This window comes from Oryza brachyantha, chromosome 6, assembly GCF_000231095.2.
Source record: "Oryza brachyantha chromosome 6, ObraRS2, whole genome shotgun sequence".
Lineage (NCBI taxonomy): Eukaryota > Viridiplantae > Streptophyta > Magnoliopsida > Poales > Poaceae > Oryza > Oryza brachyantha.
This window is the reverse complement of record NC_023168.2, coordinates 5,634,775-5,660,290: the sequence shown is the minus strand read 5'-3', so window position 1 is coordinate 5,660,290 and position 25,516 is coordinate 5,634,775. Positions and strand designations below refer to the sequence as shown.

Below are 25,516 nucleotides of genomic sequence, written 5' to 3'. Positions count from 1 at the left end.
CAACCTTTTGCCTTATGGACTATGCATGGGTCCATCCATCCAGCTACACTCTCCTCCGACACTCCCCACCCAACAAACAATCGCACAAAACACAACACACCGCGCTGCCGTTTGACGATCGTTTTCGCCTTCCCCCCCCCCCCCCCCCCCCCCTCATTCTACCCACCAGCTTCACCCCCAAAATGACCATGGAATCCATCTCTCCTTTTTTTTCAAAAAAAAAACAAATAAAGAATATATCGTTTTGAATGTGCTCTGACGCGTGGGCCCCGGCCACCGGGGTCGATCACCTAACACCCGTTCCTCCCTCCCTGTGTCAACACGGCGCGCGCGCATATAAACGCGCCCCTCCGAAGACCGGACACCCAGACAGCCCACCACACGAGCAGCTCCCGCCTCTCCTCTCCCGACCCGAAGTCACGCGGCGGCGCCGTCGACCGGCGCCGGCGGCGGTGGCAGTGGCAGTTCGTGTGTGGGGTGTGTGTGTGTGTGTGTGTGTAGCGTTAGTGTCTGTGGTGTGCTGGATTTTTGCTCCGGTGCGGCGGCGGCGGCGAGGGGTGGTCGGTTGGTTGGTGGGGAGGGTGTCTCTATATAGGTAGAGGATGAGGTGGCGGCGGGTCGGGGAGTTTGTGGCCGTGGTGGTGGTGGTGACGGCGTTGGTGGATGCGGTGGCGGCGGCGGCGGCGAGGCATGACTACGAGGAGGCGCTGCGGAAGAGCCTGCTCTACTTCGAGGCGCAGCGGTCGGGGCGGCTCCCGCACGGCCAGCGCGTGGCGTGGCGCGACCACTCCGGGCTCACCGACGGCCTCGAGCAAGGGGTGCGTCGCCCAGATCTTACCCTTCTCTCTCTCATGGTTCGCCGCCGGCAGCCGGAGCGACGCAGCAGAGTCGACGTCGATTGATTTCTCGTACGTCTCAACTAACCGGCGGGTGGATCGATGATGGATGGGCAGGTGGACCTGGTGGGCGGCTACTACGACGCCGGCGACCACGTCAAGTTCGGCCTCCCCATGGCCTTCACCGTCACCATGCTCTCCTGGAGCCTCCTCGAGTACGGCGCCGACGTCGCCGCCGCCGGCGAGCTCCCCCACGCCCTCGAGGCCATCAAGTGGGGCACCGACTACTTCATCAAAGCCCACACCAAGCCCCACGAGCTCTGGGCCGAGGTACACACAATTATCCCGCCCTCCTCCTCCTAATTAATCACTGTCATTATCACCTCATCACTGTCATTTAGCCACTTAATAGCCTACGTAACTAATCACCCCCCAAACCCCAAGATACAATTATTCAAACGAAGCCAGCGACCAACATGCACACACACACCGATTGGTTGGCAAAAGAAAAGGCAAAAAAAAAAGAGAAAGAAAAGAAAGAACATTTGTTAGGTGGAGCAAGATGACAAAGGTAGCCATAGCTGGGAGCCTGGGAGGAGGAGTGGTTCAGTCAGTCTGATCGATTCGGGACGCGCAAATCTCACACCCTCCTCCATGATTGAGCTTGATCTCATGGAACGGAATTGGAATGGAGCTTCATTATTTCTCCTTTTTTTTCTAGCTAGTTAATTCTTTCATTCCATGGCTTTGACAATGCGAGCTCGGAATATATATGATTAACCATGGCGTTCACACCGACTAGGTGGGCGACGGCGACACCGACCACTACTGCTGGCAGCGGCCGGAGGACATGACGACGTCGCGGCAGGCCTACAAGGTGGACCGCGACCGCCCCGGCTCCGACGTCGCCGGTGAGACCGCCGCCGCCATGGCCGCCGCCTCCATCGTCTTCCGCGACTCCAACCCGCACTACGCCCACCTCCTCCTCCACCACGCCCAGCAGGTAAAATTACTAACCCAACTTAATCACCCCTCCTAATTAACCACGATTAACCAGTAATCACCGCCTTAAGAGCAAGTTAATAGTATAGCCAACTAATGGCTACGATTAATCTATAGTCAACCTAATAGTCAGCACATACAATAGTTACATATAAAACATTAGTATATGGCTCCACATGTCATACATACACTGTCTTGGAGTCCGTGTGCAATTGGCTACAAATTAGTAGTCCACGTCTCTTCTCTCTTCTCTTTTTATCTCTTTAAAATATATTTATAGCTGGTTTATAGCCTGTAATTATCTGCTCTAAGAAGCCCTCGTACCAATTAAAATTAGAGGCGTGTTCCTCCTTGATCTTTGTGCACGCACGTGCCTGCGCGGCCAGCTGACGTCAGCGACACCGCGTGGAGAAGGCTCGTGTCGGTCGGGCGACGCCGACGAGTGGGCCCGCCCCGCGCGGAGGAAGGAACAAAGACATCCCCGCGCGGTGAAGCACGTTGACGTTTGCAGCGAATTGGGTGATTAGGTTAATTAGTCGTCGTCTCCCTGCAGCGTTCATTAGCTCATCCCGCCTGTTAGCACGAGAAACGATGCGTACTTAGCTTAACCACCACATTTCCGCCACGTTGTTGTCTGCAAAAACAAAATTAAAAAAAAACATGGCGACACAACGATGCAAACATGATTAAAAATGGTGGTCGCGATGGATTATTAAAGCGGAAACGAATATTAGTTGGATGGTTAGTTAAATTATTAGTGCTGGTGATTACGCTGACATGATTTTTTTTTTTGGGTGGTGGTGGTGATTGTAACAGTTGTTCGAGTTCGCGGACACGTACAGGGGCAAGTACGACAGCAGCATCGCGGAGGTGAAGAGCTACTACGCGTCGGTGAGCGGCTACCACGACGAGCTCCTCTGGGCCGCCCTGTGGCTGCACCGCGCCACCGGCCGCGCCGCCTACCTCGACTACGTCGTCGACAACGCCGGCGAGTTCGGCGGCACCGGCTGGGCCATCACCGAGTTCAGCTGGGACGTCAAGTACGCCGGCGTCCAGATCCTCGCCGCCAGGGTACGTACGTACGTCGCCAGCGTGTGCCATGCAGTGAGCTGAATGAGTCGTAGCTGACATGATGTGTGTGTGTGCAGCTGCTGATGAGAGGGGAGCACGAGGAGAGGCACAGGGAGACGCTGGAGAGGTACAGGGAGAAGGCGGAGCACTACGTGTGCGCGTGCATGGGGCGGAACGCGGCCGGCGGCGCGGACGCCAACGTGGAGCGGAGCCCCGGCGGGATGCTGTACGTGAGGCAGTGGAACAACATGCAGTACGTCACCAACGCCGCGTTCCTCCTGTCCGCCTACTCCGACTACCTCGCCGGCGTGGGAGGCGTCGCGTCGTGCGCGGGCGGAGGGGGCGCGGACGCCGGCGAGGTGTTCGCGCTGGCGAGGTCGCAGGTGGACTACGTGCTGGGCAGCAACCCGCGCGGGATCAGCTACCTCGTCGGCTACGGCGAGAGGTTCCCGGCGAGGGTGCACCACCGCGCGGCCTCCATCGTGCCGTACAAGGACAGCAAGGAGTTCATCGGCTGCGCGCAGGGGTTCGACGACTGGTTCGGCCGGAGGGGTGCCAACCCCAACGTCGTCGTCGGCGCCATCGTCGGCGGGCCCGACCGCCGCGACAGGTTCCGCGACGACCGCGAGAACTACATGCAGACGGAGGCGTGCACGTACAACACGGCGCCCATGGTCGGCATGTTCGCCATGCTCAACCGCCTGTCCCGGCACGAGTCGCCGTCGACGGCGAACAGCCCGGAGATGGGCCTAAGTGTAAATAGATAGTCACACGAGGGGGGTGTCTGTACAATTTTGCCCCTATTCTTTTGTTCATTCTTTGTAGATGTGAGGGGCTCTCCCTTCACAGCAAAAATTATTATTTGTATACGAGGGAGAAAAAAAACAATGGAGGTGGCATTTGGCAAGCCAATGCAAATCCCCTCCCCGTAAATATCAAAGAAAATAATAATTAATTAATTATATGTCAATTAGTTTGACCATCATGATCCCGTTTAGTGATGTGTGTTTTGCGTTTCTTAATCATGGAGACATGCATTGGAGCTCTCGCAATGATTACAGCATCTGGTAAATATAAGAGAAATGAGTAATAATACAGGTCAATTAGCTTTCGCAATGATTACAGCATCTGGTAAAGTTTATTTTAAATAATCTTAATACCCCAAAGCATATAATCTTAGTACATGTACTACTAATTCTCTGCCGTATTGTCATGTGATTGGAAAGTAGAGCAAAAGAGGTTAAAGTTTACCGAGACGCGCGGATAAGCAAAAAGTCATTTAGCTAATCAGCTGGCAGTTTGCCAGGAGGCTTGTGTGTAAATTCACAGGATAAAAAGCGAAACGTCATGTCATTAACGCTACCACTTTCGTAACTGTCGATTTTAACGGCCGTAATGCATCGCAAGGGAGTCGCAAGATCTCAAATGAATGGGCATATTACCACCCTTTGAATGAATACGCGTGCGCTAAATCGCTTACAAAAGTTCTCAAAGAAAGTATACGCGTACAAGGATATATATAATATAGTACTGATCGTCCCACAAAATCCTATAAGCAGGGGGATTAATCAGACATGAATGAGTCAAAAAGATGATGAAACAATAGAGATAATGGACGGATTACCTATATATTTTGCTATAAACAACTCAGGGTCCCCCGCTTACAAACTGTTCACAATCTCTCCAGTCTCCACTAACAAGACACTATTTTCTCTATGTAGTCCAAACCCCCCAAATCTGCTTCAACCCAGCCACCAATAGCAATCAGGAAACAGGGGCGTGGTCCCTAGCAAGAATACACGACGGCGTTCAGGGGTAGATACTAATCAGCGCGATTAGTATTTCGGTGGCGCTGGAGGCAACCGGTTTGGAGTGCGTCGGCTGCCGGAGTTGGCACCGGCGTTCACGTCGCCGTTTTCGTAGCGCCGGCTGCGTCCATCGGCGCTTCTTGACCTTGGTTCGCTGCTTGAGCTGGGTCCGTTCGCTGCAGAATCAAAAGCAGACCTCCAATCCTCGCCTGGGCGGTTGGGTGTCCGAGGGCTCTCTGCAGATGATTTCGTTCAACCAATTTGTGAGAAAGTACAAGCAAAAATACATTACAACGGTACCTCATGGATAGAAAGTCATGTCGACACTCGGCAGTGAGGACTAAATTTGCAAAATATGATTGTTTATCTAAAAGCTTCCTGAACCCCCTGACTCCAGCTAGCCATAAATAATAAAATCAAGGAAAAGAACAAGCTATTTTTCTGTACATTTTGTAAATTCTCCATAGTGAGTTCAAAAAATAGGGTGAATTGATCAGCTCGATAACTATCAATACAGGTATTGGACCACATTAACCACTAGTTACAAAGGACAAATATGAAAACCATGGAATTGTATTTGATATTACTGTTCAGACAACAGAAAAACAGTAAGCTTACCAGCTTCAGAGATATCATTGGCATAAGATGCGGCCCTATTGTCATGGACACTAAGCTGACGGGTAAGCTTAGACAAGAGAGATGATTGTTTTTGGTATTTTTCCCTCCTACGTTTAGCATTATGATCCTCTTGGAGAAGCTCTTCAATTTTTGCATTGCTTTGCCCACTGGTAATGATAAAAAAAACAAAGGGATTAAGATCAATATAAATAGGTTAGGTGTGCCATTCAGTTAAGTGTATGATAAGGAGTACAAGCTAATAAACAGAAAGAACTGCTAATAGCATCAATGAATAAAGAAGTGCTGGAACAAGTGGATCCCATCACCTGTCCCACAAAACTGTACTTTTGATAATCAATTAGGATTACAATAACTAAAGTCTCTCCAAAAGAATATAGCATAGTGGTACAACAAAATACTCAAGTGCTGATATTTTTTTTCATGTAACCAAAAAATAAATAATATGCTAGAACAATTATAAAGTTTATATACATAATAGGTATTACTAAACTGCAAGATAAAAACCATGTGTAGAAAAAGATCAAAAGGATTCCCCTGGGACCCTTTTGATCCAGACAGCTAATGATGGCACTATATTTCAGCATGAAGAATATGAAAATGTCAGGTGAAAAAAATGCAGAAAGCTAGAAACAGTATGCTAGCCTCCAAAAGAAAGAAGCTATATTCATGGGCAGCCCATCAACCTTATTGAACTGTATAGTTGGTTTAGCATATCTTCCTTTGCTTTCTCCACTTGGCACAATACAATAGCCTGATAAGCAAAGAAAGGTAGAAACAATGAAGATATCGCCACTGGCAACATCAAATAAAGCAAGCAATGCTAGCTTTTTTTTTTAATGTGCACCTTCGGGACATTTGCTGCCAAACTATTCAAAACAGCCTCAACATAACCACGAACTTCATGGGACATCCATCTAAGTTCTTCTTCAGGATCAGCAGGTCTCCGTGCCATAGTATCCTTTGAAAAGCATAGGAATCAGATGTCAATTGAAATGTACAAATGGAAGCAAGTGGCGCATGCCAACAATAATACAACATGTGTATCTTAAGGAGAATGAATAAGAATAAGAAAGAGTCAGACAAAGAGAAAATTGGACGATAGCTAAAAGTGTTGCAATGGGTGTAGCTAGAAACTACCAGAGCGCCATCTGAATTGCTTTGCCTCATGGTACCACCCTCATTATTTGGACCCTTGAATGATCCCCCTTTACTTTGAATTACACCTCGTATCTTATTTACCCACTCAACCTTGTCAGCCATGCTCTCAGCTTTCAATACAACAGCACTATGAGCTGTATCATGAAATAACCCATTAAGATAATAAGAAAACGATAAAGAAACATTAAGCTGCAAAATTCAGGGGCATTGACCTTTTAGGACTGTTTTGTAGGCGACCCTGTTAGTTATCTTAAACACAAGACTTGGGCCTTTCTCTGGACCATTTGCCTTTTTCGAATCCTTCAAACTTTTAGGAGGTTCTTCCTCCTCTACTTCTTCAAGGTTACACTCCTGCACAATGAAAGCACATTCAAGTAACCCACCAAACTCAATCTACACCATTTGTTGATGGATACGCTATGTTTCTTCCAATATCAACTCGCTCTTTCCAGTAAGTACAAGAGACAAAAAAAAAACACCATAGCAAAATTCCAAGTGCCGAGTAGAATAAATAAATGCAAATCAAAGTACAAGGTATTTGCATACACACCTCAAGAGTGATGACACCACGAAAATGTCTCTCCTCCTGTTTCTTCGTGTACCCAAGCTGGTAAAAATATTAGAAGGTTAACCCAACAGCACATGCATAGCAAACAAGTACAATTAGTTTGCCAAGGAAAAATATACAAATGATTGTCCTGATTATGGAACACTGAAGAAAACCAAAGATGATTATGAAACACTGATTAACCTTTCCGCTCTTCTCATTGAGGACAAACCACCTCCTACTCCAACCATTTGTTTTTGCACTTTTCTTCAAAAGATAGCCTGAAAATAGTAGAAAATGCATGAATAATTATTCAACAAACTCAAATGTACTTGTTTACAATGAGACAAAACAAATGTTCCATTTTAGCAAGTGGTTCAGGGCCTCTGTTTGCCAGAGCTCCAACTCCTGGTTTCTTCCACAAAATGAGTTTCTAGGCTAAAATAGAAACGTTTTAAGCCTCTGCTTAAGTCTAAATTCAATAAAGATCGAGTCTTTCCATGATGGCTAGCTTGATCACAGCTTTCACACATTTCTACCTGCAGTAATTTCACCAGAAGAACCAGCAACCTGCACAGTCGCCCCCTCTTTTGTATCTTTGTCTTGCTGGCCTGATTTGTCTTTCGCTGCTTTGTCTTTTGTGTCTTTATCAGATCCTGTTTGGGGACTGGAGGCCTAGAACCAAAGCATACTTATTTCAGAGTTGTAATAGTGAAAATAGGGAACACTCCTTACCACTACTGATCTAAATAATGCATTCCTAATAAAGCATTTCAATGCAAATCTAAACCCATAAAGGCTTGTGCCTTACTCTTTTTCCCATGGGTTGATCAGCTTCCTGTGGTTTCTTGGAGGATCGATTTTTTAACTCATCCTCACGGCGCTGCCTTTCCATTCTGCCGGTATTATTAGACAAAAATGACAAGGATCAGTATTCTGTAGTGTAAAGATGTAATAATAAAATTAGCTTACCTTTACAAAATAAATAATGGCAAGCTTAATTATCAAGCAAAGTGCATTTCAACATAGCAATTGTATATCCCTGAAAACCATGTATTTGACTGATTCCAGCTAAGGGGGTGTTTGGATGTTGGGGAATGCTTTGGCAATTGTTGGTATAGCTCAATTTAAGCAAAACCCTAAAGAGTTAGATTTAATAAAAAGGGTAAAAAATTGGAGATAAATCCTCCCTATCAAAGCAAGCCCTAGAAAAGAATAGACGAAGTTAAGATGAAGGTGCATCTGTCCTAGTGAGTCCTACAGAGGCTACAGTGTAGTCGACCACTCAAAGGTAGTTGTTTGAAGACATGGGTAGGAAACATACCAAGATTCTCATGCTAGATTAATAACATCAAAATGTTACAGAAAATGAATTTACGAACCAAATGAACACAATTATTCTCTCAAAAACAAGTATAGAAATTGAACAGGGAGATATGTTTATTAACAATTGAAGACAAATAACAATTAAATTAACAGAAAAACTAGCCAAAAAACATCAACCTTCTTTGCACTAGACGGATGAAATGCTGTGGAGGAACAAAGGCACGCTCCATATCAACAAGTGCAACAACCATCTTTTTTGCATCATTTTTGAAGATATCCAATGCATTTGATGCTATTGCAATGACCTTGTAAAGGAAAAGCAGATTATCAGTCAAAAAAAATTGAACAGAAAGAAACTACAAAATAGATATGTGATACCTCACGCTTGAATGGAGGATATCTTCCAAGTCCTGGTGTGGCATTTGCAGAAGCATTGACAATGTCTAACAATACACGATGTACCTAGTACATTAAGAAAGATAACTGTTAGTTTATTACTTTTCCTAGGAAATAAATTTAGAAGCGCACAATTTTCAACACAGAGATTACCATACACCAGAATATAAAGTAGAAATACCGCACAATAATTGTAACACCAAATAGACAAAAATATGACCATATGGAAGTACGAAACTCCAGCAGATAGTTAATCCCATGCATTAGTATCTTATTTGTTGCATCCATGGAACTATTTTACCTCTATTTAAAAGACACAATCACGAGAGTACATAGCTACTCAATCAAATGCAGCCTGCCCAGTCTCTAAAATTCAGATTTAGGATAAGGCTTTTCTGGTGCAACCACAGTGGAATGGAAGTATTTGATCTCTCAGAGCATAAAAAACATTCATGTTTTATTGCAGCAATTTACCAATATGAACATATTATTTCTACATCGCTCCTAACCTCAAGGGGAAAACAAAGGAACGGACCTAAATATGTTATAGTTTTATTGGTAAGAATACTCTATTTGGATAAACCAGAGAACATACCTCTTCGACACAAAGTCGTGATGGTTCCTTTGCCATATCCAATACTATTTTTATCAAGGACCTCAACCCTTTTTCTGGAGATATCAGGTACGGTTGATAACCATCGGCTTCCAAGACAATCTAGAAAGTCATAGAACACTGATCATAAACTATGGTAAAATTTCCACTGGTTGAGTTTAATCCAAAAATTAGATCCAGTCTTACCCTTTTGACATTGCTGAGGTCAAAGTGCCTGTCCAGTGGCAGCTGTTTAATTCTTTCTGGGAATTTCCCTTCAAAGCTTGCAACAATTTTATAACCAGAACCCTATTTATACAAAAGAGTATATTTGCCTTGTAGTCACTTATGTAATTTATGAAGGTGCAATTAAAGTAACTATTTAAGTAGGTTTGAAGCTTTTACTAACCTCACCAGATGTAATATGAGCAAGAAACTTATCTTCAAATTCACGGCAGAGCTCCAAAGCAACAGCACGGGTCCCTTCAGCGCTTTGTACCATAGATTCTCCCAGCCTTGCCAGTTCATCTTGCACCATCTGGGATTTACCCTGAAGACTGAAATCATATCAAGAAGGTGTGCGTAAGTACATGTAGCAGTGAATTATAACCCCGTTGATAACAGAAGGAATGCTTCAATTTGTGCAACAAAAGGATTAAGGAGGTGATGACATTGATAAACATTTAAGCGCAAATGATTTGCAAACTCTATCATAATTGTACTGTAAGGTTGAGAATACTTTGTACGGGTAGTAAAATGGTAACAGCTAAATGCATAATAGAGCTAAAAAAGAGGACTGGTCAGCAAGGGCTCAACAAAATTTACACACAGGCATTATATTTACTAGTGAACCAATTTGACTTATATGGCATACTTTATTGACAGGATTAGTATGACTCTTGGAAATAATTAATTAATAGATGCTAGATACAATGGTAATTGAGTCATGAGGCACAATTCTTACCCACTTAATAGGTTAGGAAGACGCACTTTCATCCGTTTACGTATCTGCTTAGCAATGGTATCAACCAGAGCAATTCTACCTAACTTACTTTTAGGAGCTCCAGTTAAGATGGATTTTAGGGTTTCAGCTTCAGCATGCCATGCTGTTTCTAGTGAATTTTCAGACCCCGCTGCTTGGGCTGACGCAATTGCAACTGATTGTCCTATTAGAGCAACCCACTCGATGTCTGGAAGGTTTTTTGGGCCCTTATTCGACAGAAGGGCCTGAACGCAAGCTATAGTTTTTGCATCTCCTTCTGCTTGATCAACTTTGCTTATCACACCAACAGTTCTGGTGCCTACAATGAAAGATAAGCATCACTTGCTTTGAAATAAATGGTGATGGTAGTATAGAAGATATTTACTCCTAAAAGACAGACCATCTGCATCAATATCCTTGGCCAGCCTAAGAGCTCGAGATGATGCGACATCAGCTGCTTGCATTGCAGGTATCACAACTAGCAGTATTGCATCATTGTGCCCAGCATATTCATTGATCTGAATTCAGAGAACAGTCAGAATTCTGAGGCATAAATTTGCTAAGTATGAAAACTACAAAGAAGCATGCATGTGGTGCTCTCTAAATGGTAAATGAATATGAACAGTCAACACTCTAGGGGAAAATTCAAACTATGAAGTAACTGCAAATTGCAAAGTTCCCTAGATAAAATTTGCATAATGCGACCATTTCTTTATATATATGTCCTGCCACAGATGATACAAGATCTCATATAAGCATTATAGTGACAGTGTGTGTAAACCGACCATAATGGTGGGTGTTTTAAATTGTTTCTTTCATCAGCTACCATACAAAATAACTAATGAACAAGTAATGAAGTAAATCAACATTGTTTAAAAACTTGCCATTGAATCATCGACAGCTCGCTGATCTATCCCAGGTAAATCAATCAACTTTAGTGGGGGAGCTGAAAATAAAACAAAAAAAGTATTAATGAGAGATTTATACAGGTAAGCACAACAGAAAGACAAAAATAAGAACAGATCGGTAAGAGATTAAGCATAGGGCTCATCAACAATTAGCATTGACACATTAAGTTGTAACAAAAGTTGGATCACTTGTACTTTGCAATTACACACATCACAAGATTCTTTGTTACTTTCTTCAGCACAAAGCACAAGCAGCATATAAAATGTACTTCAAGTCCTAAAAGGGCAGAATAGCATCTATATATAATTCTACACTATATTATGTACATTTCCAATGGAACAGGAGGCATGAACTGGTTAGCCAAAAGTGCTAATTTACTAGAGGACAAACCTGTACTCGTCCGCAGCTTGAGATTGATTCCCTCTACACGGCCCCTACTGGATCCACTGGACGCCCCCTTGCTGAGCCTGTCCTGCAGTGAGTGCCGCAATGAACCTGAAGACAGCAGACAACACAATTCAGCACCATGCTCAGCTTGAAACCCCACGCGCACCCATCACACAATCGAGCAACGCGAGTTTATGAGATCCCACTGACTTGCGGACACCTGCTGCGACTTGCTATCGATCTGCAGCACGATAGACTTGGTGCTGAGCCCTGGCTCCCTCTGCAGGTCGACCACAATCGGCGCCCTCGTCGCCCCGTTCTCCCCCGTTGGCTGCACCCACGCACCACCACCCAAATCTAACAATCAAAAATGGAAAGAGGCAGAGATAGAGGAGCTACTCGGGGTAGTACAAAAGCTCACCAGCACGGGGTGCCCGATGAGGCTGTTCAGCACGGCCGACTTGCCGGCGCCCTGCACGAGCAGATCAGAACGGGATCAGATCGGGGTGGGGGAGGCACGAGCGGCGGATCGCGGAGGGGGGTAGGAAGCGGGGGGCGGCTCTCCCAGCAGCGGCGACGGATGCGGGCGATACTTACGACGTTGCCCAGCGCGACGGCGTTGAGGAAGGTGGAGGGGCGGCGGGGCGCGGAGTCGTCGGAGGGGTCGTCGTCGGCCAGCAGCGACGCCGCCTGGCGCATGGACTCGGACAGCTGCGCCAGCTCCTCGACAGCCTCCATCGTCGTCGCGTCCCACCCCTCCCCCCCGCGGCGGATCTCGACGGATCGGGAGCTTCCGCTTCCGCTGCTGCTGCTGCTGCGGCGGCGGCGGCGCAGGCGACCCGGCCCGACGGGACGCGGGTTTGAAATCTGCGTGGGGATGGGATGGGGGAGACACGAGAGACGTGGGAGCGGTGGATTTGGGCGAGCGAGAGAGAGATGGGCGTAGAGGAGAGAGAGTTTAGTCGTTTTGCTTTGCTTGCTTGGATGCGAAGGTGCAGCGCGACGCGGTGGGGATGTCAGCTACCGGTTGGGCCGGGCCCGATGGGGATTACGGCTGGTGCGCCCGTTTGGCGTGGTGGTGGAATTCGAATTTTTTTTGGTGGGATTGGGCCGTGTGGCGTGGGCTGGGTGACGGGCCGGCGTGGGCTGAGTTGGTATGTGAGAGATATGGCCTATCATTTTTCACATGCGAGTTAAGTAGTACTCCCTAGGTTCTATATTACATATAAATAAATATAAAATGGACGGAGTCAATCGTGACAAAATAATTAACCGTTATGTAATTTTTTAGTAAGCCAAATTGCCAAACATAGATCATATAAGCCAATAGTGTACTTGCTCTATAAGAAAGGTAAACCACTCAAGCGCATTGTGATGCATTCCTCTCTAGTCTTTTCTGAAGACAAAAAGAAAAAGGTGACTCGGGTAGTTCCATAACTAGTTCCTTTACGGTGGTTTGATGAAAGAACCATTAGTTTAGATACGTATACTCCTGAGTACATTTGTTTTACCTAGAATTCATCAAAGTCGGTTTGGCCCTTTTGAAACTTCGATCACTCATGTCAATTGGAAATTGCGAAAATAAAAATTAAAGTGGTTTGTTTCAGTTCAACAAAAAATACCTCGAGGTACTGATACCTCACGAAACCAAATCGTTTCTAATTGTTGGATCTAACAGTGTACATCCTACTCAGCTAGATCTAATGGTGAGAAACAATTTGGTACCTCGAGATACCGGTACCTCGAGGTGTTTTTTATTGGACCAGAGCAAATATCAAAATTAAAAGGTGTTTCCACACTACTGCACAACTAAAACACGGTTTTGGGAAAGAAGATCTGGCCCAACGCATGTAAAAGATGATTTCTACATGTGTTCCTCATATAGCATCTCCAACGGTGGTTAATTTGGGCTTCTAAAACTTACTTTTGGTAAATTAGCCTAAAAAGTTATCTCCATCCGCTATGAATGCATACTCTCAATTTTACGATGCTTCTAATATTATATTAACCCAAAAATAAGCCAAATTTGGAGGTGTTTTTGGTACTCCCAATTGCTCCAACTGGTAAAAAATCGTCTTTCACGCGTCCTTATTCTTTTTCGGCACACACTTTGAACTTGTTTGGGGGAGCTTCTCTCAGCTACACCTTTTTCCAAACGCTAGTTCTGCCAGAAACTGCCCAAAACGGTCCACAGTTTCTGAGAATCTGTAGTTACAGATTCTGGAAAATGAACTAAGAATTCAGAAACCGGAGAAGTTTGATTTAGGAGCTTTTCCAGATTCTCAGAAGCTGCCTACCAAGCAACTGTTTCTTAGAATCTAAAGCTCCCACGAACATGCCATTTTCCTTTCTCGCGATCTTCATATGTCCCCGGCGACGTTCGGTCACCTCTACACGCGCCCAACCTTATTTCCCTCCATCGCTCGACCACCACCGCCCGCGCCCAGCCTCGTTCCCCTCCATCGGTTGCCTGCCTTCGTCATCCTTCGGTCACCTCCGCCTACGCATCGAGGGCGTCGTCGCTATTCAGAGCGTTACCTCCATCTAGGCGCTATTGGAGTTGGGAAAATTTATAGAAGTCCTGCCTGCGTGACAAACTAGCTACATTTAAGAATCTAAATACAGGAGCACTGTTGGAGTTAGGAAAGATTTAGGAGGATAATTATTTTGGGACAACTCCCAATATAGAAATTTTAGGAATCAATTTTTAGCGATCTCTTGGATATGCTCTTAGTAGGAATATTTTTGGCCTACGAAAAATATTTAAGACATGACAAAAGTCATTATTGACTAAATCAAGGCGTTAAGTATTCTCTCTCCCTCTAACATCTCCCCTACTACCCCTCCTTGCACTTACACTGTTGCTTGTTTTCCTCCTCTCACCTTAGTTTTAGTAATGCTTCGGTGGTGGAGAACGGGAGGGACGGCTCGGGCGATATACCTTGGGTGACAGTAGTGATGGCCGCTCGAGTCTGGAGACTGATGATGGTGTGGAGAGGGGATCCTGTTGGAGTGTATAAAGTGAATTACTCGTTTTTCCTATTAGCTTAGGCTTTTAGGTGTAACTGATTAGTGCATGCAACTTAACAGAGGTCTCGAGTTCGAATCTTGGTTGACGCGCAATTAAATAAAATAATTACAACGTCCACTCTAATATTCCACGCTTGGGACTTGAGGGGGTCTCGCGTGATGGAGAGTGTTGGAGTGTACAAAGTGAATTGTCTGTCTTTCCCTGTTAGCTTAGGTTTTTAGGTGCAACTGATCAATACATGCAACTTAATACATCCGACGTCGACGGACCTTGATAGCATAATGTTAACACCGACAATGGCCGGCGTTGAGTTGATGAATCTAGTGAGACAAACCTAGGGAGCATTGAATCCTGCACGCCCTTCCCCTTCCTATGCATCGCATGAATGCACCAAGACTTGGTGCCAACTTTGTTAATGGAAATGGAATATCGTTTTAGTGTTGCGTGTGGAAAAATTCTATTGTATTTTGTTCTTTTTGGCGCAAAAAAACATTTCTCTAGTTTTTTACAAGAGTACAACTCAGGACACACATGAACATACACCACAACGCACGCGCACACACGCGTGCGCATCCCTACCACACACTTAGGATTTTAAGGTGTGCACGCATGCGAGGGAAAAATCCCTAGGTGAGATACGCAAGTTGCGATCCGAGAGATCGAACCCACGCGGGCGCGACTAACCAACCGAGCACTGCTCGGTCCTCGTCTCTCTAGTTAGTTTAACTATGCAGCATGTGAAATACTATTTTACATGTGGTTCTCTTAAGTACACACATCTGAAAATAAAATTCTATTTGGCAGTAAGCGTGACCCACCTATGGAAATTTTGCAAGGGGATGGCTCAAACGTCTACAAAAGAGAATTTGGACACATAACTATTTTGATAATGGTGATGTTAATCTAATTACCGTTGGCCCTACAATATACAAAATCAAGCTCAGTTTTAGTATAGTACTTTGGGTTGGTGTTGACAAATTTAGCATTTTTAATCTACAAATAATTAAATAAAAAATAATATAGTGAACTTAGGAAACTTAGGCCGCGTCCGACACTTGCCTTATTAACCCATGTGAAAATGTACATGATTAATTAAATATTATTTTTTAAAAAAATTAAAAATATATTAATATGATCTTTAAAGCAATTTTTCTATATAAAATTTTGTAAAAAGACACACCCTTTAGCAGTTTGGGAAACATGCATATGAAAAATAAATAATCTGGTTAATACGATTGACGAACACGACCTTAGAAGAATAAGCTGAATAAATTGTCTATGTTATATAACACTTAGAAGTCGGGTATTATATTCATATATTTATGGTACCTAAAAGCTTGGTTTCTACACTTAGTTTTACCACTTAACCAAGTCTTTTGTTACCATATGTTGGCATCGGAGTGTGCCATCATTCACGTGTGTACTTGGTGTGCAACTCGTGGCTCGGATGTGCTCAAACACTGTAGAGACAAGAGATGACGCGCAGTTAGGAGATCGAGAGGTGAATGGACAAGGGAATCCTTAGGATACATAAAGCAAAAGGGAAGAAGATATATAATATAGAGAGTTTGAGCAATACATTGACGTTGTCAATTGATTGGTGGTTTGAATCGACCTTGTCCCCTATATTTATATAAGGGGTGGTCTGTATCTATATAATGCTTTCAATTGGGTTTAGAAAAATATTATGATTTAGAAAACTATTGTCCTTAAGCAAGGGACAATAAAAGAACCACTTTGCGCTTATACTGAAAGTCTATCCGTCTCTCTCAAATTTATCATGAACTGCTTTAAATCCATCTAATGTAAAATTTAGGTGTCAACACCTGACCATTATGTAGAAAAACCATAAGATGATAGAACTGGAACAAACCCACCTAGGTTCAAATAATAGATTTAGCATGAGCACTAGTATTTGTTGTTATTTACTATTGTTTCAATAGTATGCGACATACTGATTATGGCTTTATACTATTTTTTGAAAAATAAATGTGATTTGATTTGACCGGCAGCTACTCACTTCGTTTTATGTTATAAGACTTTTTATCTTTGCCTAAATTCATTCATTGATGAGTGTATATAATTTATATACATAATTAGATTTATTAGCATCTGTATGAATCTATTAGAGAAAAAGAATATGATATAATTATGCATTTATATTATGTTTCGAAAAAATATGATCGGATTTAGTTGGCAACCACAACAGAGTTAAGGGCCTCTTTGGTTTAGAGGAATTTTATAGGAATTAAACTGTTTCTTCTAAAATTTCTGTGAGCCAGAGAAGCTCTAGGACTTTAGTTTTGATTAAGTTCAAGTGTGCTATCTGCATATATTACTTCCGATTGCAGGTACTTCCATGGAACAAAGACCAGCAATTAATACTGATGTGCTCAACATAAAGAGAAGAAAAAAATCATCCGAAAGAAACAAATCGCCATTATATTTTTCACTTTGAGATAAGCGCACGGTTGTAGTAGCAAAGTGACAATCCCTAACCTGTCAAACGTCATCGAACCAACCTGCCCAAAAAATAATCCTGTCAAACGCTACTGATAGCTACGTTAAGCATCGTACTCCTTCCTACTCGGTGTCAACATCAGCTGCGAGCTACTACTACCTCCGACGGCACGCAGGAAGGCGGCTGATCGATCGGTGCGAAAACCACCAGCAGAAGAGGTGCAGCTACCGCGAGCGGCGCCGCCGGCGCTGTGGTCCGGAATACCGCGGCCAGCCGAGGTGGCAAGAGGCAAGCAGGGCACACAAAACAAAACGCCATGGGGTGAACCCATGCTAATGCGTGTGCACCCCTGATAGATCGCATATTTACATTTGCGCTACACACGTTGGCTTCTTTCCCATATTTTTTCTTACCTTTACGTGGGTTTCGCTAAATGGGTAGTTTTTAAATATCTCTATAAAAGTTTATTATATTATATTTTTAAAAATAAATTATCATCTTACGTTTCAAAAGTATTATTTTTTAACTTTGTAATAATTATTCCTAATTTTTATTTTAGTGATAACTATTTAAAGATATAATTGTTTCCACGTTTCATATGCACTTTCTTTTTCTTTCATGAAAAAAAACATTACATCACTTCACTCACCGCTCACTAGCTCTTTTAATTTACATCCGTAAAAAATATAACTTAATTTATATAGCTTGGAAATAGCCATTCTGAAGGCAACGATGTACACTTGGGATTTGTAACTAAAACTAAGGGTCTGTTCTTTATAGCTGATATATAATGGGTGATAGATGAAACTATGTTTATGAATTATGACAATTATCTGAAGGTACTTACGGATGGATTAAACAGTACAAGGTTCAAAAGATAAATTTAAAAAATTCTATGAAATATAGATGACAAACATTTTCTATGAAATCGTATTATTTAGGAGCGTGAAAGCATGCTTGTAATAATCCATGATCTCAAAAAGAACCTTTAATTAATTATTAGCTCATGATCGCTTAACAAAAAAAAACTCGTAATGACTACTCTACCATTTTATCTTAGATACTTCCCTTTCCAAAATACAATCATATATAAGGTTTCAAATATTGTTTCACAATATAATTATTTTTAATACTATCCATAATATTACTTATCTCATTGATCACTAATAGTTTTAATTTTTCTCTGTTCTAACTAACATGTTTAGGTTACTTCTGCATTATGTGCGTAAGTAATGAACTAAGTAGGAATCGGGGGCCATTTTTTCTTTTGTTTATGCCTATAAACCAAAATTTAAAATTTAAAACTTAAATTTAGATTTAATTTTAGGATTTTTCATTGTATTTTATTTTTTCAAATCTTGCTTATCGCTACGAACATTCATATAAAAAGTTTATTTATAAAATAATTTTTAATTTTAACAAGCGGTTTTTTTATACTTCTTGCCCGCCAAACGATGGGGGCTGAAGATAATCTTGTTTTGATTCCGCCTAACCGGAGTACTCCTGTTTTGGCCATCTTGATTTATGAAATGGAACCTGACCTAGACGGACTATAAGAATTACATATCACATTTGTGCTTAATTAGATGGAGAAGAGATAATGAGATAGAAAACATTCACTACCGATTTACAGCCAACTATAATATAACCTTTTTATAAGATATCTATTAGAGATCATACATATTATAATATATGTATGTGGCTTAATTACTATGTTGGTTATTGACGATGTGTTAATTTTTAATAAAGCTAGCAACTGTCAAAATATGTTATCTTGCCATAGTAACTACCTGATGAATCCCTTTTAAATGATTTGCATGAAATTTTAGAAGAGCTCGACTGATTTTCCAAATAAAATCTATATAGATTTATCTAAATCGTTGATAATTGTGATATCGCGGGTATATAATTTGGACATATGGAACTAAAGGGAAACCATGGCTGGGATGGAAGTGTCCCTGAAGGAAATCTAGTATTACATGCAATTTCTCAAATAATTAGGGTTATCTTAAATGATATATTTACAAAATAAAAATAATTTATAAATAAAACCTTTATATACATGTTATTAGCGATTTAAAAGCTATGAAAAAGCAAAATAAGATAAAAAACTCTCAAGATTAAATATAAATTCTAAATTTAAATGAGGTGCTAACAGTAAACCCCACCCCGCACCCCCGTCCCTCTGACCTCACTAAGGCCACCTCCAACAGTAGAGATAACATATTATCTCTAAACATTTTAAAAAACAACTTTTTCAATGGTCTAGCTCTTAGCAAATAGCTCATAATACAAATAACCCCACCATTCATTCTCACTTGACATTAAAATATGTGAAAGAGACTATCTCTTGATTCAGAGATAACTTTTATTTCTCTTCTATTAAAAATTATATAGTATATGTTATAGATAGCTATCTATTGGAGGAGCTCAGTTTCCACGCCGCACCGCCGCAGAGCGGACTGGAAACCCGCCACAAACCCAGGGGCCTCGCCGCAAAAACCAGCAGCACCCCCACCCACCCGATCCAATCCCACATCATAAAACCCAACGGCGTCGCGTCTCCACTGAGCTCTCACGGCATATTCTCCGCTCTCTCAGACTCTCTCTCTCTCTCTCTCTCTCTCCCCCACGAAACCAAACCCCGAAAAGCCCCCATGGCGGCGGCGGCGGTGACGACGAACGGCGGCGCCGCGCAGGCGTCCAACGCCCCCGCGCCCGGCAGGCTCGCGTCCGTCTACAGCGAGGTGCAGACGAGCCGCCTCAAGCACGCGCTACCCCTCCCCTCGGTGCTCCGCTCCCCCTTCGCCCTCGCCGACGGCCCCGCCAGCTCCGCGGCCGGCAACCCCGGTGAGTCGCCTGGCGCCTCTTCCCGGGTGCCGCGCATCTGCGGATCTTGCTTCTTTTTTTTTTTTGCTCCTGGAGCGTGTTAAGGATGGGATTTTGGATTTGATCTGGTGCTGGTGCTTGTGCAGGTGAGATCGCGAAGCTGTTCCCCAACCTGTTCGGCCAGCCGTCGGTGTCACTGGTGCCTTCGCCGGAGCCGGCCTCCACCAGGCCCCTCAAGGTCGGGGTCGTGCTCTCCGGCGGTCAGGCGCCCGGCGGCCACAATGTGATCTGCGGCATCTTCGGTGAGTGCGAGTGTTTTCGAGCTGTTACCTCGGGCTAGGAAGGCTTAGTTTTCTGTACCATCACCACGATTTTCTCAAGAGAGTGTTCTATCCGGTCTGGTCAGAGATCTGAGCAAATCATCGTTTGGCTAGTTAGAGTTGGTGTTTTCAAACAAACTTCGGCATTGAACTTGCACGATTCTAGATCTTGGTCCATTTTGGTAGTTTAATGTGGTAAAAAACTGACAGATTTACTCTCAATCTGATTGTGACCTGGTGCTGCGGTTGGATTGGTATCTATATTGGCGCTAAGGACGTATTGGGGTTCTAAAGATATTTCGTGAATCATGTTTGTTGATGAATTCGCGTGCCTTGTTTGGACCAGATTACCTGCAGGAGCGTGCAAAAGGAAGCATCATGTATGGATTCAAGGGGGGTCCAGCAGGAGTCATGAAGTGCAAGTACGTCGAGCTGACTGCCGATTATGTCTACCCCTACAGAAACCAGGTATGGCAACATAGTCTCATTAAATTTGGTCAAAAATTAAACATAATGTCTGATTTCCGTAGAAAAGATAATAAGTCCTATTTTTGGTTATCTTTTTTTTTTCTGAATTATGATCATGTTAGATTGTTTGGTGTCTACTGTCTAATGATGCTAATGATGCTGATGTTTAGGTCGCTTTATGAAATATATTCATTTTAACTTTTTAATGGGCTCTGTTACTTTGATGAGCACGACTTCAAATTTGTTTCTCGTTTTAATAGGGTGGATTTGATATGATCTGCAGTGGAAGGGACAAGATTGAAACACCAGAGCAGGTATGTATTTGGGCTTTTGATTGCAAATGCTTAATTAATACTTTTGTCTACTTTCTAGGAAACTTGGCTATTTTGTTGCCTAGTCACTATTGCACCAGCATTTTCTTTATCATGTCGTGTATTTGAGCAGTTTAAGCAAGCTGAAGACACCGTAAACAAACTTGATTTGGATGGGCTTGTTGTCATTGGTGGTGATGATTCAAACACAAACGCATGCCTCCTCGCTGAGTACTTCAGGTCGGCCTCTAATAGTGTAACCCATTCTTTTGCCTCTTCTATGCAATTTTCTTTAGTTGCTGTTAACACCTCAGCCCTTTATGTGCTGTTGATGTGCTATCGCAGTAAACAGATCAATTGCCAAAGGAACCACCATTTTTTTTTCAAACAGTACCAAAGTGCTCTGGTTTTTGTTCTATGTTGCTGACGCATATTTCTACATGATGCTTTCTCTGCTAGGCTGTTATTAAGCATTAGGCCGCAATAACATTAACTGACTGCTGCAACATATAGAATCTAGATATTATTCTTGGTAGTTTTGTTGGCTGTTATGCAGGCTATGTGCTTGTTCATAAATGGGTCATTGTTTAACTCTTTAGGGGAAAGAACATGAAAACTCGTGTCATTGGTTGCCCAAAGACTATCGATGGAGATTTGAAATGCAAGGAGGTTCCAACAAGCTTTGGATTTGACACTGCTTGCAAGGTATTAGGTTCTTGATCCTTATGCATCAATCTTTAAAATTTCTGCAAGTCCTAGTTTACATTTTGATGATTTCACTTGTATGGCCTTGGTGTACTTGCTCAACTACACGAGGTGAAATTAGGACATTTCACATCTAGGACAGTTTAGGTAATGTGAAAATCATCATGGGAACAATAATAAGTTAACGATTGATTTATCTTATTTTCAGATATACTCAGAAATGATTGGTAATGTTATGACTGATGCACGCTCTACTGGGAAGTACTACCACTGTAAGTTTCTGTGTTTGTTGTTGAACATATGGTAGACCATGAATTTGTTTTTCTTAAACATGGAAAGGGAGTCGGTTGGTGCAAAATATGCGAAGTTTGAAGAGGTCATGAATAACAATTGCCAACAGTATAGCTTGTACATGGCTGTTGAATTATATACGTATACTCTTGTTTAGTTCATCAATAATTAAATTGGAGAAGTATGGAGGGTGAAATGTTCAGCAACCTAGTAAAGTTCCTTAAATTATACTGCCTTAAAACAACATAATGCTGTAACAGCATGCTGCTAACATATAAAATTCATGACTGGTAACTTCTGCAAGTGGTTCATTTAACATTTTTCTTATTTCTGACACATTACTAATAAGCATTTGTTGTGTTTGTGCAGTTGTGAGGCTTATGGGACGTGCTGCTTCTCACATTACTTTGGAGTGTGCTCTGCAAACACACCCTAATGTTGCACTCATTGGAGAAGAGGTTAGTAATTCTTGTATATGATGTTCTTTCTACATTGACCTGACACTAACCTCCCAAGTCCTAGCTAGAACACTGTTCCATAATGGTAGAATCATCTGTGCATCTCGCTCATCTCTATTTCATGCTCATTTCATTTTCATTGTTGCCTACCAAATGTGATGGGCATGGTTGGTGAGTCCATTAGGCCTCAATTGAGGTTAATTCTGGATCCAGTTGATGCTGCATTTCCATTGAAGAAGTCAGCACCAATCACAAGAGCTAGCAGTAGATAGAAGATGGAATATTGTTTATTTCTCTCTCAATGTCAACAACTACAATAGATCTCCTTCATAGAAGATTACCCGAACCATTAGATATACATTAATACAATCTAAATAATAACTTGCCTAACCACTAGATATATTGTCAAAACTGCCTTATTGATAGATTTCTCAATAAGAAATCCTTCGTAGTCCATGTGCGAACAACACCAACACTGCTGCAGTAGGTTGCTGCTACATAACACTACAGGTCCCAAATTGGCGTTAGCACATGGCTTTAGATCATATTTTTGGCACCAAAAAAAAATTTAGAATTAAATGGTGCCGGGATGATATCTAGTTCTTCTGAAGTGCATGCATTTTTTTTTTGGCTTGTTATCATTATTATATCACAGCAAACTTCTTTTTGTACTGTAGGTTGCTGCAAAGAAGGAAACTCTTAAGAGTGTCACAGACTACATTACTGATATCGTCTGCAAGCGTGCAGAACTTGGTTACAACTATGGTGTTATCCTTATTCCAGAGGGTCTGATTGATTTCATCCCAGAGGTTTGATAATCTTCATTCTCCTGTTGTTTTGTGTTTTCAAGGACTACATTACTGATTTCATTATCTTCATTTTCCAGGTTCAAAAACTCATTGCAGAGCTGAATGAGATTTTGGCACATGATGTTGTTGATGAGGCTGGGGCTTGGAAGAGCAAGCTTCAACCAGAATCAAGACTGCTGTTTGACTTCCTTCCCAAAACCATCCAGGAGCAACTTTTGCTTGAAAGAGATCCTCATGGAAATGTTCAGGTAAAAGAACAGGTTTTTAGTCCTTCCTCTGACACGACTGTTTACACCAACTTTAATGATGTTTGAACATTTTGTTTTAGGTTGCGAAAATTGAAACGGAGAAAATGCTTATTGCCATGGTTGAAACTGAATTGGAAAAGAGAAAAGCTGAGGGGAAGTACCCTGCACATTTCAGAGGCCAATCTCACTTCTTTGGGTATGTACTAGTTGTTGCATTTTCCGAAAAAAATAATAATTCCATCTCTAATACTGTTGCTTTGTAATTTTGCAGATACGAAGGAAGATGCGGCCTGCCTACTATTTTTGATTCTAACTATTGCTATGCATTAGGTTATGGCTCTGGGGCCCTTCTCCAAAGTGGGAAGACAGGACTTATTACGTCGGTACGCACACTATAGACTCCCTGTCACGTTATTAGATACCACAGATTGGCAGCTAAGAACAGGCTTTGTGGAAGTCATACTTGCACTGTGTTCTTATTAAAGTTCAAAACCAACACATTGTAGATGAACCTCTATGCTTCGATCATGACCTTGTTTTAATATTTTACTCAGGTTGGCAACCTTGCTGCTCCTGTGGAAGAATGGACTGTTGGAGGAACTGCATTGACAGCGTTGATGGATGTTGAGAGGAGGCATGGTAATTTTCTACAATGCCCTTGTTTTCACTTAAAAATTAGCCTGCTACGTGCCTACGTTCCAGTAAATTTCTTTCGACTGTTTATCCAAATCCCTACACATCATAATGCGAGCAGTCATGTTCTAGATCTATTAAGTTGTTTCTTGGACTAATTTGGGTTATATTTTCTTATTATAATATGGGATGCACTACTTGTCATTTATTTAAATCATAAAACTCAACGAATTTTGTTCTTTGCAATCAGGAAAGTTCAAGCCCGTGATCAAGAAGGCTATGGTGGAACTTGACGGTATGAAACACTTTCTGTTAACACTAGCAGTTATGCGATCTATGACTTTTGTCCGAATCTCATTCCATGTATCATCCGTTTTCAGGGGCACCTTTTAAGAAGTTTGCTTCATTGAGAGACGAATGGTCCCTCAAGAACCATTACATCAGCCCTGGTACGTGGACATGAAATAGCTAGCAAGCAAGTAAATATAATGAACGATGGCTATTGTGAAATTGTTTTATTTTTTAAACCTTTTAACAAATAATTTTATTACTAAACCTTCGGGAAAAATATTTTCGCCGCATAAACTTTTTTGGCTTTGCCACCAACATTAGCGTGGCGAAATGGTTTGCCACGCCATTGTCGGTGGCGTTGCAGTCTTGTCATGCGCCACTGACATTGGCATGACAAGACTGTCACACCATGACACTGTCTAGGCTGCGTGGCAGCGTTGTCTTGACACGCCACCAACATTGGCATGGCCAAAAGGTTCAGTTTTGAAAAGATTTTGCCCGATGGTTTAGTAATAAAATTACTTGCTAAAAAGGTTTATTTAATAAAAAATTTCCTATTTACCATAGTCAAATATATTAACCTATTATTAATCTCTCACGACATAGGCCCCATCCAGTTCAGTGGCCCTGGAAGCAACGATGCAAACCACACCTTGATGTTGGAACTCGGCGCCGAGGCATAGAAGACACGAGGACACCGCGTGTACCCTTTTAATCTTCTTTTTGTTATTACAGTTTTGAGAAAGTTTGAGATGGAACCTCGCAGAGGAACCTGCAGGACTCCATGTATTGTGGAGTGCTCAATAAGAGGTTCCATTGGAGTTTCTGTGGAGTAGATGTGTACCAATAATAACTGATGTTAGCTTCTGCATGATCCATTGCTCCATTTTACACAGAAGTTCACTTGTTTCTAAATTGTAGCTCTGCGTTTTTGTGAGTTTTGTTCAACTGGGATGCGATGCTACAATTGTGGACATAAATAATCCATGTTGAGAGGGTATTGGTTTT

The 25,516-nt window shown here is 42.5% G+C and overlaps 3 protein-coding genes across 3 annotated transcripts; 2 read left to right on the top strand and 1 right to left on the bottom strand.

Moving 5' to 3' along the window:
- The first annotated feature begins 451 nt into the window (after window positions 1-451).
- On the top strand, window positions 452-3,891 carry LOC102709088 (endoglucanase 16). Its single transcript, XM_040525508.1, has 5 exons — window positions 452-818; window positions 954-1,166; window positions 1,639-1,839; window positions 2,655-2,909; window positions 2,987-3,891. Exons 1-5 carry the CDS (start codon window positions 603-605, stop codon window positions 3,674-3,676), a joined length of 1,575 nt encoding a protein of 524 aa, XP_040381442.1. The 5' UTR covers window positions 452-602; the 3' UTR covers window positions 3,677-3,891.
- Window positions 3,892-4,440: 549 nt separating this feature from the next.
- LOC102708807 (dynamin-2A-like) lies at window positions 4,441-12,590 on the bottom strand. Its single transcript, XM_006655902.3, has 22 exons — window positions 12,251-12,590; window positions 12,075-12,125; window positions 11,864-11,984; window positions 11,657-11,761; window positions 11,242-11,303; window positions 10,758-10,875; window positions 10,340-10,676; window positions 9,785-9,932; window positions 9,583-9,684; window positions 9,379-9,498; window positions 8,766-8,849; window positions 8,565-8,692; window positions 7,873-7,957; window positions 7,601-7,736; window positions 7,266-7,342; window positions 7,065-7,121; window positions 6,727-6,865; window positions 6,494-6,648; window positions 6,201-6,314; window positions 6,040-6,107; window positions 5,336-5,502; window positions 4,441-4,953 (listed from the first exon to the last, which is right to left on the bottom strand). Exons 1-22 carry the CDS (start codon window positions 12,389-12,391, stop codon window positions 4,745-4,747), a joined length of 2,724 nt encoding a protein of 907 aa, XP_006655965.2. The 5' UTR covers window positions 12,392-12,590; the 3' UTR covers window positions 4,441-4,744.
- A 7,139-nt stretch (window positions 12,591-19,729) lies between these two features.
- Window positions 19,730-25,516, top strand: LOC102717073 (pyrophosphate--fructose 6-phosphate 1-phosphotransferase subunit beta). The gene is made up of 16 exons (XM_006656777.3): window positions 19,730-19,995; window positions 20,121-20,276; window positions 20,641-20,762; window positions 21,023-21,076; window positions 21,207-21,313; window positions 21,673-21,778; window positions 21,987-22,050; window positions 22,439-22,527; window positions 23,205-23,336; window positions 23,414-23,584; window positions 23,665-23,780; window positions 23,856-23,967; window positions 24,139-24,223; window positions 24,468-24,512; window positions 24,598-24,666; window positions 25,115-25,516. The coding sequence occupies exons 1-16, from the start codon at window positions 19,803-19,805 to the stop codon at window positions 25,189-25,191; spliced, it is 1,698 nt and encodes a 565-aa protein (XP_006656840.1). The 5' UTR covers window positions 19,730-19,802; the 3' UTR covers window positions 25,192-25,516.

Coding starts and splice junctions, on each gene's coding strand:
- LOC102709088 (XM_040525508.1), top strand. CDS start 603: ATGAGGTGGCGGCGGGTCGGGGAGTTTGTGGCCGTGGTGGTGGTGGTG. Junction 1,840..2,654: donor TCCTCCACCACGCCCAGCAG/GTAAAATTACTA, acceptor TGATTGTAACAG/TTGTTCGAGTTCGCGGACAC. Junction 2,910..2,986: donor TCCAGATCCTCGCCGCCAGG/GTACGTACGTAC, acceptor GTGTGTGTGCAG/CTGCTGATGAGAGGGGAGCA.
- LOC102708807 (XM_006655902.3), bottom strand. CDS start 12,391: ATGGAGGCTGTCGAGGAGCTGGCGCAGCTGTCCGAGTCCATGCGCCAG. Junction 11,985..12,074: donor TCATCGGGCACCCCGTGCTG/GTGAGCTTTTGT, acceptor GCGTGGGTGCAG/CCAACGGGGGAGAACGGGGC. Junction 6,315..6,493: donor GCAATTCAGATGGCGCTCTG/GTAGTTTCTAGC, acceptor TGCTTTTCAAAG/GATACTATGGCACGGAGACC.
- LOC102717073 (XM_006656777.3), top strand. CDS start 19,803: ATGGCGGCGGCGGCGGTGACGACGAACGGCGGCGCCGCGCAGGCGTCC. Junction 21,314..21,672: donor CTCCTCGCTGAGTACTTCAG/GTCGGCCTCTAA, acceptor TTAACTCTTTAG/GGGAAAGAACATGAAAACTC. Junction 24,667..25,114: donor GAACCATTACATCAGCCCTG/GTACGTGGACAT, acceptor CTCACGACATAG/GCCCCATCCAGTTCAGTGGC.